Genomic DNA, 16,145 nt, shown 5'->3' with positions numbered 1-16,145 from the left:
AGCAGGAGACTCAGAAGCAGCTTGTCGTCCATTTCGCCGTCGTCTTGCACAATAAAGAAGCAGCAGGTTTGTCGCACTTGGCTGAAAGCAGTGACTAAAGACATGCACACATGCAAATCCCCTCAATTTGTTTACTGCCACACAGCCACCTCCGGCCGCACAGTGGGCGAGGAGAGCCCTTTTCTCAGGTCCTGCACAGCCAAGTGTAAGAGAAATTACTGAGCGCCTAATACTCCAGAGCTCGCTTATGTAGGTCCATGTCTACACCCTAGGGCTGCTCGATTATTGAAAAAATAATAATCACGATTATTTTTGTCATATTTGAAATCACGATTAAAACGATTATTTGTTGCCTTTAAAAAAATCCATCAAAAAAGTGACAAAAATCCATCAAAAAAGTGACAAAAATCCATCAAAAAAGTGACAAAAATCTATCAAAAAAGTGACAAAAATCCATCAAAAAAAGGACAAAAAGTCATCAAAAAAAGACAAAAATCCATTAAAAAAAGTGACAAAAATCCATCAAAAAAATGACAAAAATCCATCAAAAAAATTACAAAAATCCATCAAAAAAATGACAAAAATCCATCAAAAAAATTACAAAAATCCATCAAAAAAAGGACAAAAATTCATCAAAAAAGTGACAAAAATCCAAAAATTGAAAATTAGAAATTTTTTTAGAAAATTAAAAAAAAAAAAAAATACAAAAAAAAAAAAACACAAAAATTTAAAAAAAATTATAATCGATTTTTTGCGATTATGCTAATTTTGTAATCGTTTACTGTTGTAATCGAAATCGTAATCGAATTTCGATTAATTGCACAGCCCTACTACACCCGATAACCACCTCTGTCAAATCTGTGTATTCTGGAGAAAACCTGGAGGGTGAAGGCATCAGTGGTGCCCGTGGTCGTTGGGGCACTCGGGGCAGTGACCCCCAAACTGGAGGAGTGGCTCCAGCAGATCCCAGGAAATACATCAGACATCTCGGTCCAGAAAAGTGCAGTTCTAGGAGCAGCAAAGATACGGCACAGAACCCTCAAGCTCCCAGGCCTCTGGTAGAGGACCCGAGCAGGAGGAAAAAGAGTATATATAAGTATGTATAAGTAGGGCTGTGCAATTAATCGAAATTCGATTATGATTTCGATTACAACAGTAAACGATTACAAAATTAGCATAATCGCAAAAAATCTATTATAATTTTTTTTTTCACATTTTTTTTCACATTTTTTTGGGGGGGATTTTTGTCTTTTTCTGCTGGATTTTTGTCTTTTTCTGCTGGATTTTTGTCTTTTTTCTGATGGATTTTTGTCTTTTTCTGCTGGATTTTTGTCTTTTTTCTGCTGGATTTTTGTCTTTTTCTGCTGGATTTTTGTCTTTTTTCTGCTGGATTTTTGTCTTTTTCTGCTGGATTTTTGTCTTTTTTTCTGCTGGATTTTTGTCTTTTTCTGCTGGATTTTTGTCACTATTTTTGCTGGATTTTTGTCTTTTTTTCTGCTGGATTTTTGTAATTTTTTTGATGGATTTTTGTCACTTTTTTGATGGATTTTTGTCTTTTTTCTGCTGGATTTTTGTCTTTTTTCTGCTGGATTTTTGTCTTTTTTAATGGATTTTTGTCACTATTTTAGCTGGATTTTTGTCATTTTTTTTGCTGGATTTTTGTCACTTTTTTGATGGATTTTTGTCTTTTTTTTCTGCTGGATTTTTGTAATTTTTTAGATGGATTTTTGTCACTTTTCTGATAGATTTTTGTCTTTTTTTCTGCTGGATTTTTGTAATTTTTTTGATGGATTTTTGTCTTTTTTCTGCTGGATTTTTGTCTTTTTCTGCTGGATTTTTGTCTTTTTTTCTGCTGGATTTTTGTCACTATTTTTGCTGGATTTTTGTCTTTTTTTCTACTGGATTTTTGTAATTTTTTTGATGGATTTTTGTCACTTTTTTGATGGATTTTTGTCTTTTTTTCTGCTGGATTTTTGTCTTTTTTTAATGGATTTTTGTCACTATTTTAGCTGGATTTTTGTCATTTTTTTTGCTGGATTTTTGTCACTTTTTTGATGGATTTTTGTCTTTTTTCTGCTGGATTTTTGTCACTTTTTTGATGGATTTTTTTAAAGGCAACAAATAATCGTTTGAATAATCGTGATTTCAATGATGACAAAAATAACCGTGATTATTATTTTTTCAATAACCGAGCAGCCCTATGTAGAAGTATATATAAGTATATGTGCCAACTCAACAAGACGCCGCAGGAAACGAAAGAAGATTTTCCACACTGAGATCTGTTCTTACCTGAGCTTAGACGAGTTGATGTGTACCTGTCTGGTCTTTGTGAGTGCACTCAGTCACACAAAATGACCAAAGATGTTGCTAGCATTTGGCCTCTCCCAATGTATTCCTGTAGCTCCAAACGAGGGTGAAGTTGGAAGCGACCAGACTCTTCCATGGACACAAAGACCAGACAGGTACAGATCAACTCGTCTAAGCTCAGGTAAGAACATATCTGGCCTGTTCCTTTAATGAAAGCACAAGGAAATAACACAGAAACAACCAATATTCGTTTAAATACTTGATTTAATTTCAAAAGTGACATGTTAAAAAAATAAAATGCGGACACACGTTTGCATTCGGACTTTGTTCCTGGACGTCACAGTGGGCGTGGTCCTAAAACATGTGCTTTCTGTGAACTTATAAAAACCTCTGCAAAAACAAACGAAAGCTAAAGCAATTGATTTTACATGAAGCGGACCATCGGTGAAATTAAAAGGTCGTTTAAAAATCATCGCTGCTGGCTGGTGCTGGGCTGCGAGGCGCCGGGAGGAGCGTGCGCCTCTCGGTACTGCTGACTCCACGTCTGCGGCTCCTGTTCGTGGAGCTGCAACAGAAACACGTCCCAGGAACTTGTGTTTATTGAAATCATTTAGCGGGGTTTATATAATGCTTCTTTCTTTTTTTGTTCATGCAGTTCTTATATTTGAAGAGTTTAGCGGCGCTAGGCTAGTGCAAGGCTAGTGCATGTCTATGGTATCAGCTAGCCTGCATTAAAAACTGTCTGACCCAGAGCACCTGAGGCAAATCACGTATAACACCAGACTAACCATATAAACGTCTGTGTTGACTCATTTTTTTTTACATACAACCATTTTGCAATTAAAAATAACTTCTATTTGAGCAGCTTCCTGGTTGTAGCTACGCAGCGGCGGAGTGATCTGCTCGGTGACCGGATCTACAGTAGTTTGTTTGCCGGCGTTACTACACGTGGAATTCACAAAGGAGCTTTCTACAAATCAGACATGGCAACGTTTGGAGGACGAGCCCATGTAACGTTTGGAATATAACTGACCTTGCATCACATGAATGATCGCATTTTGAGGGACTATTTTCTAGCAGATCACTCCGCCGCTGCGTAGCTACAACCAGGAAGCTGATGCTGCTCAAATAGAAGTTATTTTAAAATGCAAAATGGTTAAAATTATTCTATGGACACAGACATTTATAGATACAGACGGCATCGTGTCATAGAAGGGGGCGTGGCTTTGCCGAGAGAAAACATAATTTTTCACTCTTTTCAGCCATTTTCTGGTGGAAAATGAACTTATTTATCACATAAATAAAGTCAAGTGTAAATCGGGCCCATATGGATATTTTCTCACAGCAGATTGTTCAGTAGAAGTGAAAAAAACGGCAGTTGTAGCTGTATCTATATAGATACAGACGGCATCTCTGGAATCGCCCATATATGGTCATTTTGAAAACAGTTGAGGGGGAAAACAATTTAGAGAAAAATGTAAATTTTCTCTAATTATTCAAAAACTACTGTAACAAACGTTGAATTATGAATATAGTTTTCTACTAAATAAAGATACAAAGACATGGAGAGGAGCAAAGTGGTTCAACAGCCCAAAAATACATGAATAACGGAGAATGCTAACATGATGCTACATGCTAGCATCGGGCTAATGCTAACGGTTAGCTAGCGCGAGCTACAACTGCCATTTTTTCACTTCTACTGAACAATCTGTTGTGAGAAAATATCCATATGGACCTGATTTACACTTGACTTTATTTGGATGTGATAAATAAGTTTATATTTCACCAGAAAATGGCTAAAAAGAGTGAAAAATGTTGTTTCGCTAAAGATTCTATTTTCCCCCTTGGCAAGGCCACGCCCCCTTCTATGACGAGATGCCGTCTGTATCTATGGTTAGTCTGGTGTTATAAGTGATTTGCCTCAGGTGCTCTGTGGAGCGGGTCAGACTGTTTTTAATGCAGGCTAGCTGATACCATAGACATGCACTAGCCTTGCATTAGCCTAGCGCCACGAAACTCTTCAAATATAAGAACTGCATGAATTACAAAAAAAAAAATAATCTCCAGAAATCAGCAACACTCTGGGTAACTAGGAAATGAGGCCCTATGTCAAAAATCCTGAAATATCACATAGGGTTTACCATTTATTCCAAGTAAGGGCAATAAATTGGAATTTACAGTGAACATGAATCATTGCAGAGGTTTTTTTTTTCTGTCACAGCTTTAAAATCCATTAATTTTGACCAGTGTAACTCCTGTTTCGGTCATAATTTGGCCGCTCACCTCTCCCATGAACTCCAGGATCTTGGCCTTCGACACCTCGGCGTCGGCGCGCTGTCCCCATCGGAACTCGTACTCGATGGGCTCCGTGTGAGGGACCCGCACGTACTCCAGATACCTGACAACGACAAGACGTTTACAAACTCCACAGCGGACAATACCGCTTTCTCTTGGAGTACTTAATGACACCGAATACTGATCGAATGAGGATCTACAGTAGTTTGTTTACCTGCGGCCGCCATTACTACACGTGGAATTCACAAAGGAGCTTTCTACAAATCAGATATGGCAACGTTTGGAGGACGAGCCCGTGATTTTGAAGAGGTTTTTAGTGCAGGCTACTAGTTACCATAGACATGCACTAGCCTAGCACTAGCCTAGCATCGCTAAACTCTTCAAATATAAGAACTGCATGAATTAAAAATAAAAAAATCTCCAGAAATCAACAACACTTTGGATAACTAGGAAGTGAGGCCCTACGTCAAAAATCCTGAAATATGCCTTTAAGAGATTAACCTCTTATCACCCGCCTAAACCAAATGCATTCTGTCCTCTTTGGCTATTATATAGGCCTGTGTAACGCCTCATTTGAAAGCTAAGACCCAGTTGTTGCTGTGTTGTCTCACCTTTTTAATGTTTTTTTTCTTCTTTTTTTTTCCATTTTTGTCACATTTGTCACTTTTTTGTTGAATTTTTGTCACATTTTTGTCACTTTTTTGTTGAATTTTTGTCCCATTTTTGTTGAATTTTTGTCACATTTTTGTTGAATTTTTGTCACATTTTTGTTGAATTTTTGTTGAATTTTTGTCACATTTTTGTTGAATTTTTGTCACTTTTTAGTTGAATTTTTGTTAAATTTTTGTCACATTTTTGTCACTTTTTGGTTGAATTATTGGTTGAATTTTTGTTGAATTTTTGTTGAATTTTTGTCACATTTTTTATTTAATTTTTGTCACATTTTTGTTGAATTTTTGTCACTTTTGTTGAATTTTTGTTGAATTTTTGCCACATTTTTGTCACTTTTTGGTTGAATTATTGTCACTTTTTGGTTGAATTTTTGTTGAATTTTTGTTGAATTTTTGCCACATTTTTGTCACTTTTTGGTTGAATTATTGTCACTTTTTGGTTGAATTTTTGTTGAATTTTTGTTGAATTTTTGTCACATTTTTGTTGAATTTTTGTCACTTTTTTGTTGAATTTTTGTTAAATTTTTGTCACATTTTTGTCACTTTTTGGTTGAATTATTGGTTGAATTTTTGTTGAATTTTTGTTGAATTTTTGTCACATTTTTTATTTAATTTTTGTCACATTTTTGTTGAATTTTTGTCACTTTTGTTGAATTTTTGTTGAATTTTTGCCACATTTTTGTCACTTTTTGGTTGAATTATTGTCACTTTTTGGTTGAATTTTTGTTGAATTTTTGTTGAATTTTTGCCACATTTTTGTCACTTTTTGGTTGAATTATTGTCACTTTTTGGTTGAATTTTTGTTGAATTTTTGTTGAATTTTTGCCACATTTTTGCCACATTTTTGTCACTTTTTGGTTGAATTTTTGTTGAATTCTTGTCATTTTTTTGTAGAATTTTTGTCTTTTTTTTGTTGAGTTTTTGTCACATTTTTGTCACATCTTTGTCGCGTTTACATCCTTGTTTTCTCATTTTTTGTAGCTGTTTTTGTGCTTTTTTCCCAAGAATCTTGTTGATTAGGGTAAAGCCAAACTGGAGAAAATGGGATCCGTTCAGGTGGGAGTTAAGAGGTTAATGGTAAATGGTCTCCAGCATGTGGTATTGAGCCCCTATTCAGTACTGGTATCGGTGCATCCCTCACTAGATTCCCGTCTTTGTTTCCTGTGCATAATAGTAAAGTCTGGAGTCCAGGGTTCCCTCATTCTGGGGAACCCTGGATCCCGGTGTTGGGAGCGGCCGAGCTCGGACTCACTCCCCCTGCAGTGAGTCGGTTTCAGCTCCGCCCCCGTTTTCTCTGCGGCGCGGTATAAACCGGAGCCTATGGTCTGAGAGGCTCTGGCTCTGAACGCGCCAATGGGCCCCCGGGCGGGACTCGAACCGGCGACCTCCCGGCTGCAGGCCCAGCGCGTTAGCCGCCCGAGCCGCCCCGGACTCACCTCTGACGCACAAACTCGTCCGTGACCAGCCTCTTCACGTCACCGAACAGCGCGTGCTTCTCTCTGAACGCACAAAAAGCACAACAGGATAAATGGCGTCGTCTCTGAGGTGAATTTGGTTAAGAGGTTAAAGGTCGTACCCGGGATCCACTCGCAGCTTCTTCAGGGTGTTCCAGATCAGACCTGCAACAACAACAGTGATGGAAATGTGACAAAAAAGTGAGAAAACATTGACAAAAAAGTGACGAAACAAAATGTCACAAGAAATGGACAAAAAATTGACGGGAAAATGTGACAAAAATGACAAAAATGTGAAAAAAAAAAAAAGACAAAAAAATGACATAAAAAGTGACAAAAAATGCGACAAAAAAATGACAAAAATGCGACAAAAAATGACAAAAATGCGACAAAAAAATAACAAAAATGTGACAAAAAATGACCAAAAAAATGACAAAAATGTGACAAAAATGTGACAAAAAATGACAAAAATGTGACAAAAAAATGACCAAAAAAATGACAAAAATGTGACAAAAATGTGACAAAAAATGACAAAAATGTGACAAAAATGTGACAAAAAAATGACAAAAATGTGACAAAAAAATGACAAAAAAATGACAAAAAAATGACAAAAAAACGACAAAAAAGTGACAAAAAAATGACAAAAAAATGACAAAAAATGACAAAAAAATGACAAAAAAATGACAAAAAAATAACAAAAAAAATGACAAAAAAGTGACAAAAAAACGACAAAAAAACGACAAAAAATTACCAAAAAAATGACCAAAAAAATGACCAAAAAGTGACAAAAAAGTGACAAAAAAGTGACCAAAAAATGACAAAAAATGATTAAAAAAATGATAAAAAAATGACAAAAAAGTGACAAAAAAGTGACAAAAAAATGACAAAAAAATTACCAAAATGTGACAAAATGTGACAAACAAATCAGACACCGCTTTTTATAACATGGTTTCAAGCTCAAAAAGGTCTCTTAACCCCCGCCTGAACAGAGCACATTTCCTCCAGTTCCGCTTTAACCAAATCTAAAAGGTTCTTGCAGCCTACAGGCCAGTGTTAACGCCTCATTTGCAAGACCTACAAAGCCGATGTAAATGGATCTTTGTCCTTGTTGTCTTCACTTCTTCTTCTTCGCCTTTTCATCCTCCTTTTCAATTCTTTTTTGTTTTGACACTTTTTTCAAGAAGCTTTAGATTTGGGTAATTTCTCACTGGAGGCACCTATGGCAGCACGGTAGCACAGCGGTTAGCACCTCCGCTTCACAGCTAGAAGGCCCGGGTTCGATTCCCACCAGGACGGGGCCTTTCTGTGTGGAGTTCACATGGAGATGGGTCCTCGGGCTCGGCACTGACGGGAATTTCCCTACTGTCTTTTCAGTCTTGGACTTAAATTCAAGTTTTTTCAGAGGGATTTTTGAATATCCAACACCAAACCTGATTTATTGAGTTCTGAAGAGAGGTGAAGTTTTCAGGTTTACAGATTTTTTCCACTAACAAACAGCTTATTTTAAAACAAAACAAGATCTTTTTCATTTCATTTATTTCACCTTTATTTCAAAGGGACTATATAGAGCTTAAAATGTTAAAATTCAGTGTTTTCCTCCCCTCATATGTAGAATGAGCTCAGACCTGTTCACCCACAACTGCCTCTAAAATCCTGCACTGTGCCGTCATGCACGAGCTTAATATAGAAACTGCAGTTACATATAAGACCTGAGGAGGCAGTAGTGGGTGTAAAATGACCAACACAAGCACTAACCGCTGCACCACCCAAGATCCAAAATCCCTCTGAAAAAGTCTCTGTAAATAAATAATGTCACAAAATGAAGGCACAAGTGTAAACCTTGATCCATTATGCAGATTTTGTCACAGAAAATAGAGAATTTGGGGAATTTTTATGCATAATTGTTAACCCCTTAACTCCCACCTGAACCGAGCACTTTTTCTCCAGTTTGGCTTTACCTCAGTCCAAAAAGGTGTGAAAATAGCAACAAAACTGAGACGAAAACAATGATGGAAATGTGAAAAAAAAGTGACGAAAAATTGATGAAAAAGTGGCAAAAATGTCACAAGAAATTGACAAAAAATGGACGAAAAAATGACAAAATGTGAAAAAAATGACAAAAATGTGACAAAAAAATGAAAAAAATGTGATAAAAAATTTGACAAAAACAAAACAAACATTTGACAAAAAATGAGAAAAGAAATACAAAATTGTGACAAAAAATGAACGAAAAAATGACAAAAAAATGTGACAAAAAATGACAAAAATGTGACAAAAATGTGATAAAAAAATTTGACAAAAAAAAAAAAATTTGACAAAAAATGACAAAAAAAATGCAAAATTGTGACAAAAAAATGACAAAAAAATAACAAAAATGTCACTAGAAATTGACAAAAAATGAACGAAAAAATGACAAAAAAATGTGACAAAAAATGACAAAAAAGTGACAAAAAAGTGACAAAAATCACAAGAAAAATCACAAAAATGCGACAAAAAAATGACAAAAATGCGACAAAAAAATTACAAAAATGTGACAAAATAATGACAAAAAATGACAAAAATTTGACAAAAATGAGTTGAAATGAATGCCCAACAAAAAATGATGGAAAAAAAATCAGGCGGGAGTTAAGAGGTTAAATGACAAAAAACTCGCAGTACATTTAATTTCTCATATTCATGTCAGTAAATCCACAGCAAAATTTCAAATCGATAACTCCACATTTATGCACCTGCAGCGTCTCGCCTTAAAGGGGAAAGAAGAACTCGAGTCAAACTTACTCTCTTTGACGACTCCACGCTTCATAAAAATGACGCTCAGAATGACGAAGAGCAGACCCATCTTCGGACTGGAGGGGGCGCTGAAAACAGAGGCAGCGTCACAACCGCGGTGTGATACAAAGCGCGGCGGCTGCAGACGTACCCGAGCGGCGGCGGCGGCGGCGCCTCCTCCGACGGCTCCAGCTTGTTGATCAGGATGTACAGGTGGTTTTTGGTGTCGATCTCCAGCAGCTTGAACCCGAACACCTGGACGCCACAGACCGGACTCTGAACACGAGCGTGGGTTTTAAAGAACGACGCTCTTCGCTCTGAACAGGACTCACCTGGTCCAACGTCTGAACGACTCGCTTGAAGATCTCCGGGTAAACATTTCTGTAGTCTTTGAGGACGTTTTTCACGAGATCTGAAAGATAAAAACACAATCTTCTTCGACTCTTGATTTAAAGCTATGAGTGACTAGTCGTGAAGGCCACTCGCCGCCATATTGGATAATGTTTCTAATGCAAATGATCCAATCCACTTTATTCATATAGCACATTTTATGAACAAGTGTTTACAAAGTGCTGCACATAAGATCCGCAAAACTTGTTGTCAAAATTAACACTGATTTCAAACAATTCACATGGTTTGACATAGGGCTGTGCAATTAATCGAAATTCGATTACGATTTCGATTGCAACAGTTAACGATTACAAAATTAGCATAATCGCAAAAAATCGATTATAATTTTTTTTTTCATTTTTTTTTATTTTTTTTTTCCAAATTTTTTTTTCACATATTTTTTTTTTGTTTCTAATTTTTAATTTTTGGATTTTTGTAATTTTTTTGCTGGATTTTTGTCATTTTTTTGCTGGATTTTTGTCTTTTTTTTGCTGGATTTTTGTCTTTTTTTTGCTGGATTTTTGTCATTTTTTTAATGGATTTTTGTCTTTTTTTGCTGGATTTTTGTCTTTTTTTATGGATTTTTGTCATTTTTTAAATGGATTTTTGTCATTTGTTTGCTGGATTTTTGTCTTTTTTTTTAATGGATTTTTGTCATTTTTTTGCTGGATTTTTGTTTTTTTTTTTTGCTGGATTTTTGTCATTTTTTTGCTGGATTTTTGTCATTTTTTTGCTGGATTTTTGTCTTTTTTTTGCTGGATTTTTGTCTTTTTTTGCTGGATTTTTGTCATTTTTTTTGCTGGATTTTTGTCATTTTTTTGCTGAATTTTTGTCATTTTTTTTATGGATTTTTGTCATTTTTTGCTGGATTTTTTGTCATTTTTTTTGCTGGATTTTTGTCATTTTTTTGCTGGATTTTTGTCTTTTTTTTGCTGGATTTTTGTCATTTTTTTGCTGGATTTTTGTCATTTTTTTGCTGGATTTTTGTCTTTTTTTTGCTGGATTTTTGTCTTTTTTTGCTGGATTTTTGTCATTTTTTGTAATGGATTTTTGTCATTTTTTTAATGGATTTTTGTCATTTTTTTAAGGTATTTTTGTCATTTTTTTTAAGGGATTTTTGTCATTTTTTTAAATGGATTTTTGTCATTTTTTTGATGGATTTTTGTCATTTTTTTGATGGATTTTTGTCATTTTTTTGAGGGATTTTCGTCATTTTTTTGCTGGATTTTCGTCGTTTTTTTGATGGATTTTCGTCATTTTTTTGCTGGATTTTTTTAAAGGCAACAAATAATCGTTTAAATAATCGTGATTATTATTTTTTCAATAATCGAGCAGCCCTAGTTTGACAAATAAAAAATCTTGAATCAATATTTCTGAAACTCAACAGAGAGTTACTGAACAGACTTATTAATCAGGAGCATTAGCCAAAAATGCTGAACCTTCTGCTATAAAAGTAATATTTACCTAAATCGCTACATCCGGGTGAGCGGAGATAAATACTTGTTAAGCAGTAGTTGTGGCATGTTTGGCAAATGATTCTGAGAAATAAGTAGGTTCAGTAACTCTCCGTTGAGTTTCAGAAATATTGATGCTTGTCTTTAAAGAGTTTTTAAATGTTTTTTTTCTCACATATTTGCCGGTTTGCTCGGACACAGAAGCAGAAGTCATGACGTCGCACTTAACAAAGGTATTTGTTCTTAACATCAGCACATCACACCATACAGTGCTCTCTCCAGACTGACAGATGATGCGCCTCTGCCACATGGCTCAGGTTTAAACTTTGATGTTGTGTCGTACCGGCTCGTCGAACAGGGATCTTCTTCTGATCCTTCACCAGGATGTACTGAAGCACCTCCGCCGCCTGCACCGACACACAAAAAACTCTCACCGTGGCATCGACACACAAGCGTCATTCACTTTCAAATGTTTTGATTAAGCTCTTAACTCCCGCCTGAACCGAGAGCATTTTCTCCAGTTCAGCTTTACCCAAATCCTGTAGGCCAGTGTAACGTCTCATTTGAAAGCTAAGATCTACAAAAGTCATCCAAATGGATCTTTTTCCTCATGTCATCAGATTTATTTCCATCTTATTTTTTTGGGGGGGGTGGCTCATTTTTGTAACTTTTTGTAAATTTTTTGTCTTTTTTTGTCTTTTTTGCCTTTTTTTGTAAATTTCTTGTCACATTTTGGTTGAATTTTTGTCACATTTTTGTCATTTTTTGTTGAATTTGTGTCACATTTTTGTCATTTTTTGTTGAATTTGTGTCACATTTTTGTCACATTTTGGTTGATTTTTTTGTCAAATATTTGCTGATTTTTTGTAAATTTCTTGTCACATTTTTGTCAAATTTTGTCATTTTTTAGTTGAATTTTAGTTGAATTTTTGTCATTTTTTTGTTGAATTTTTGTCATTTTTTTGTTGAATTTTTGTTGAATTTTTGTCACATTTTTGCTGATTTTTTGTAAATTTCTTGTCACATTTTTTGTCATTTTTTTGTTGAATTCTTGTTGATTTTTTGTCACTTTTTGTCACATTTTTCTTGAATTTTTGTCACATTTTTGCTGATTTTTTGTAAATTTCTTGTCACATTTTTGTCAAATTTTTGTCATTTTTTTGTTGAATTTCAGTTGAATTTTTGTCACATTTTGGTTGAATTTTTGTCACATTTTTGTCATTTTTGTTGTTGAATTTTTGTCATTTTTTTGTTCAATTTTTGTCAAATTTTTGCTGATTTTTGTCACATTTTTGTCACATTTTTCTTGAATTTTTGTCACATTTTTGCTGATTTTTTGTAAATTTCTTGTCACATTTTTTGTCATTTTTTGTTGAATTCTTGTTGATTTTTTGTCACTTTTTGTCACATTTTTCTTGAATTTTTGTCACATTTTTGCTGATTTTTTGTAAATTTCTTGTCACTTTTTGTCACATTTTTCTTGAATTTTTGTCACATTTTAGCTGATTTTTTGTAAATTTCTTGTCACATTTTTGTCAAATTTTTGTCATTTTTCAGTTGAATTTTAGTTGAATTTTTGTCACATTTTGGTTGAATTTTTGTCACATTTTTGTCATTTTTGTTGTTGAATTTTTGTCATTTTTTTGTTTAATTTTTGTCACATTTTTGCTGATTTTTTGTCACATTTTTGTCACATTTTTCTTGAATTTTTGTCACATTTTTGTTGAGTTTTTGTCACATTTTGGTTGAATTTTTGTCACATTTTTGTCACATCTTTCTTGAACTTTTGTCACATTTTTGTTGCATTTACATCCTTGTTTTCTTCTCATTTTTTGTGGCTGTTTTGATGCTTTTTTCCCCAAGCAGCTTTTTAGGGTAAAGCTGCTTTACCCTAAAAAGCTGCTTTCCGTTCAGGTGGGAGTTAAGAGGCACAAACCCCGATGTTTGACGTGAATTACCTTCTGATCCACTTGTGAATTGGTGAACTTCTCCAGCCCTCGTTGAACCTGCGAGGTGCTGGGCTGAGTGAAGGGCATGTCGCCGTCATCTTCTTCCAACGGGTCCGAGCGTCTCTACAGTAAAAACAAACACTTTATCAGGATTTAACCTCAGCTTTATCCAGAATCTAAAAGCTCACAGCCAGTGTCACGCCTCATTTGAAAGCTAAGACCTGCAAAACTCATCTAAATGGATCTTTTATTGTTTTTGGTTGGACTTTTCTCACATTTTTACCCAAATTTTAACGTTGTTTGTCACTTTTTTGTTGTGTTTTTGTTACTTTTCTGTTGCTCTTTAGTGGCTTTTTCGTCACTTTTTCATCACTTTTCTGTTGCTCTTTTTTGTCACTTTTTGGTCACTTTTTCATTGTTTTTTGTCACATTTTTGTCGCTCTCTGGTTGCATTTACGTCGCTATTTTTACCATTCTTACCAAGAAGCTTTTAGATTTGGGTAAAAGCCAAACTGGAGAAAATGTGCTCAGTTCAAGTGGGAGTTGACCCCTTAACTCCCCCCTGAACCGAGCACATTTTCTCCAGTTTGGCTTTACCCCAGTCCAAAGCTTCTGGAAAAAAGCTGTGAAAATAGCAACAAAACTGAGATGAAAACAAAGATGGAAATGTGACAAAAAAGTGAGAAAACATTGACAAAAAAGTGACGAAAAATTGGTGAAAAAGTGGCAAAAATGTCACAAAAATGTCACAAGAAATTGACAAAAAATTGGCGAAAAAAATGACAAAAATGTGACAAAAAATGACCAAAATGTATGAAAAAAATGACAAAAACTTGATAGAAAATTGATGAAAAAAACAAACAAAACGTGACAAAAAATGACAAAAACGTGACAAAAAATGACAAAAATATGACAAAAAAACAGACAAAAATTTGATAAAAAATTGATGGAAAAAAAAAAGAAACGTGACAAAAAATGACAGAAAAATTACAAAAATGTGACAAAAAATTGACGAAAAAATGACTAAAATGTGACAAAAAAATAACAAAAATATGTCAAAAATGTGACAAAAAAATGGCAAAAACTTGCTAAAAAATTGATGGAAAAAAAAAAAAAAACGTGACAAAAAATGACCAAAAAAATGACAAAAATGTGACAAAAAATTACAAAAAATGTGATAAAAATGTGACAAAAAATGACGAAATATACGACCAAAATGTGATTAAAAATTGACGAAAAATACGACAAAAATGTGATAAAAAATTGACAAAAAATACGACAAAAATGTGATAAAAAATTGACGGAAAAAAGACAAAAAAGTTACAAAAATGAGTTGAATACCCAACAAAAAAATGATGGAAAACAAATCTGATGACGTGAGGAAAAAGATCCTCTCGGCTCAGGCGGGAGTTAAGAGGTTAAGATATGGTCTACACTTACCTTGCTCTGGGAGGGGGTTTGCGAGTTCGATAATCTCTTCCTCTGGGTCATGGTGCGACGATGGAGTGACTTTATATAAAAAATAATCTCGTTGCGTCAGTTTGATCAAACATGTGAGGAAGTAACTAACCCTGCCTCGGTGTTTACATTCAATCTACACGACTCAAGCCTCACCTCGACTGCAAACTACGGCTTCTCTTAAAAATATCAGCGGCTTCTTACATCCATCGAACAACAATCTCATTAAAAACAACCTCTTCTTGAAAATAGAGGCGAGAAACAACAAATGCAAAACCAAACAGTCGAACTCCCGCTTGACCAACTGTGGCGCGTAGTGATGACGTAACAAGCGCGTCTCGAAATAAAAATAAAAAACAAATTTTAAAATGAAGATGGTAATGATTTTTATTTTATGAACAGTATGTTGAAAATTAAATGGTCGAAAAACTATATGCAAAATCAAAATTCATTATCGTCTTTTTGTTTAAAGTACCCGGATCAGTTTTCGTCTAAAATGTGCTTCATATGAAACTTTCAGATTTCCACCAACAGGTAGTTCTGTATTGGGAACTTATATTCAAGCACAGTTTCTCACCACACAATACACCAGTGCGGAATAATATATATATATAATATATATACTGAAGCTTCTGTCAGAGACAAGGTAAGAAGTACTACATAATGTTAAGTGTGCTTAAGTATATTTTCCCCTGTGTGCTTATAGTGTACTCACAAGTATACTCCTGGGGACTGAATAGGCCCACTTGTAGTATACTTCAAAGTGCTCATAAGAATACTTTTAAGTGAAAGTAAAAATGTGATAAAAAATTGACAAAAAAATACAAAAAATGACAAAAATGTGATAAAAATTTGACCAAAAAAATGCAAAAAATTGACGAAAAATGACCCCAAAAAAATGACCAAAATGTGACAAAAATGTGATAAAAATGTGACAAAAAAAATACAAAAATGTGACAAAAAATGATATAAATGTGATAAAAAATTTACGAAAAAATGACAAAAATGTGATAAAAAATTGACAAAAAAATGCAAAAAATTTACGAAAAAATGACAAAAATGACCAAAAAAATGACAAAAATGTGCCAAAATGTGCCAAAAAATGATAAAAATGTGATAAAAAATGACCCAAAAAAAATGACAAAAATGTGACAAAAAATGACAAAAAAAAATGACAAGAATGTGATAAAAAATTTACCAAAAAATACAAAAAATGACCAAAAAAATGACAAAAATGTGATAAAAATTTGACAAAAAAAGGCAAAAAATTGACACAAAAATGACCAAAATGACCAAAAAAATGACAAAAAAAATGACAAAAATGTGACAAAATGTGATAAAAATTTGATAAAAAAAAATTACAAAAATGTGCCAAAATGTGATTAAAAAATTGACGAA

At 34.3% G+C, this 16,145-nt stretch overlaps 1 protein-coding gene across 1 annotated transcript; it reads right to left on the bottom strand.

Annotated features, from left to right (window-relative positions):
- Positions 1-2,733: 2,733 nt before the first annotated feature.
- ndnl2 (necdin-like 2) lies at positions 2,734-15,051 on the bottom strand. The gene is made up of 10 exons (XM_079581063.1): positions 14,730-15,051; positions 13,299-13,412; positions 11,684-11,747; positions 9,829-9,908; positions 9,648-9,751; positions 9,506-9,585; positions 6,850-6,892; positions 6,710-6,772; positions 4,591-4,705; positions 2,734-2,872 (listed from the first exon to the last, which is right to left on the bottom strand). The coding sequence occupies exons 1-10, from the start codon at positions 14,778-14,780 to the stop codon at positions 2,777-2,779; spliced, it is 810 nt and encodes a 269-aa protein (XP_079437189.1). The 5' UTR covers positions 14,781-15,051; the 3' UTR covers positions 2,734-2,776.
- Between the last annotated feature and the right edge of the window lie 1,094 nt (positions 15,052-16,145).

The sequence above is a fragment of the Gobius niger genome (genome assembly GCF_951799975.1).
Source record: "Gobius niger genome assembly, chromosome: 22".
Taxonomy (NCBI): domain Eukaryota; kingdom Metazoa; phylum Chordata; class Actinopteri; order Gobiiformes; family Gobiidae; genus Gobius; species Gobius niger.
Note: the sequence above shows the minus strand (reverse complement) of the source record. Positions and strands in the feature narration are given on the sequence as shown.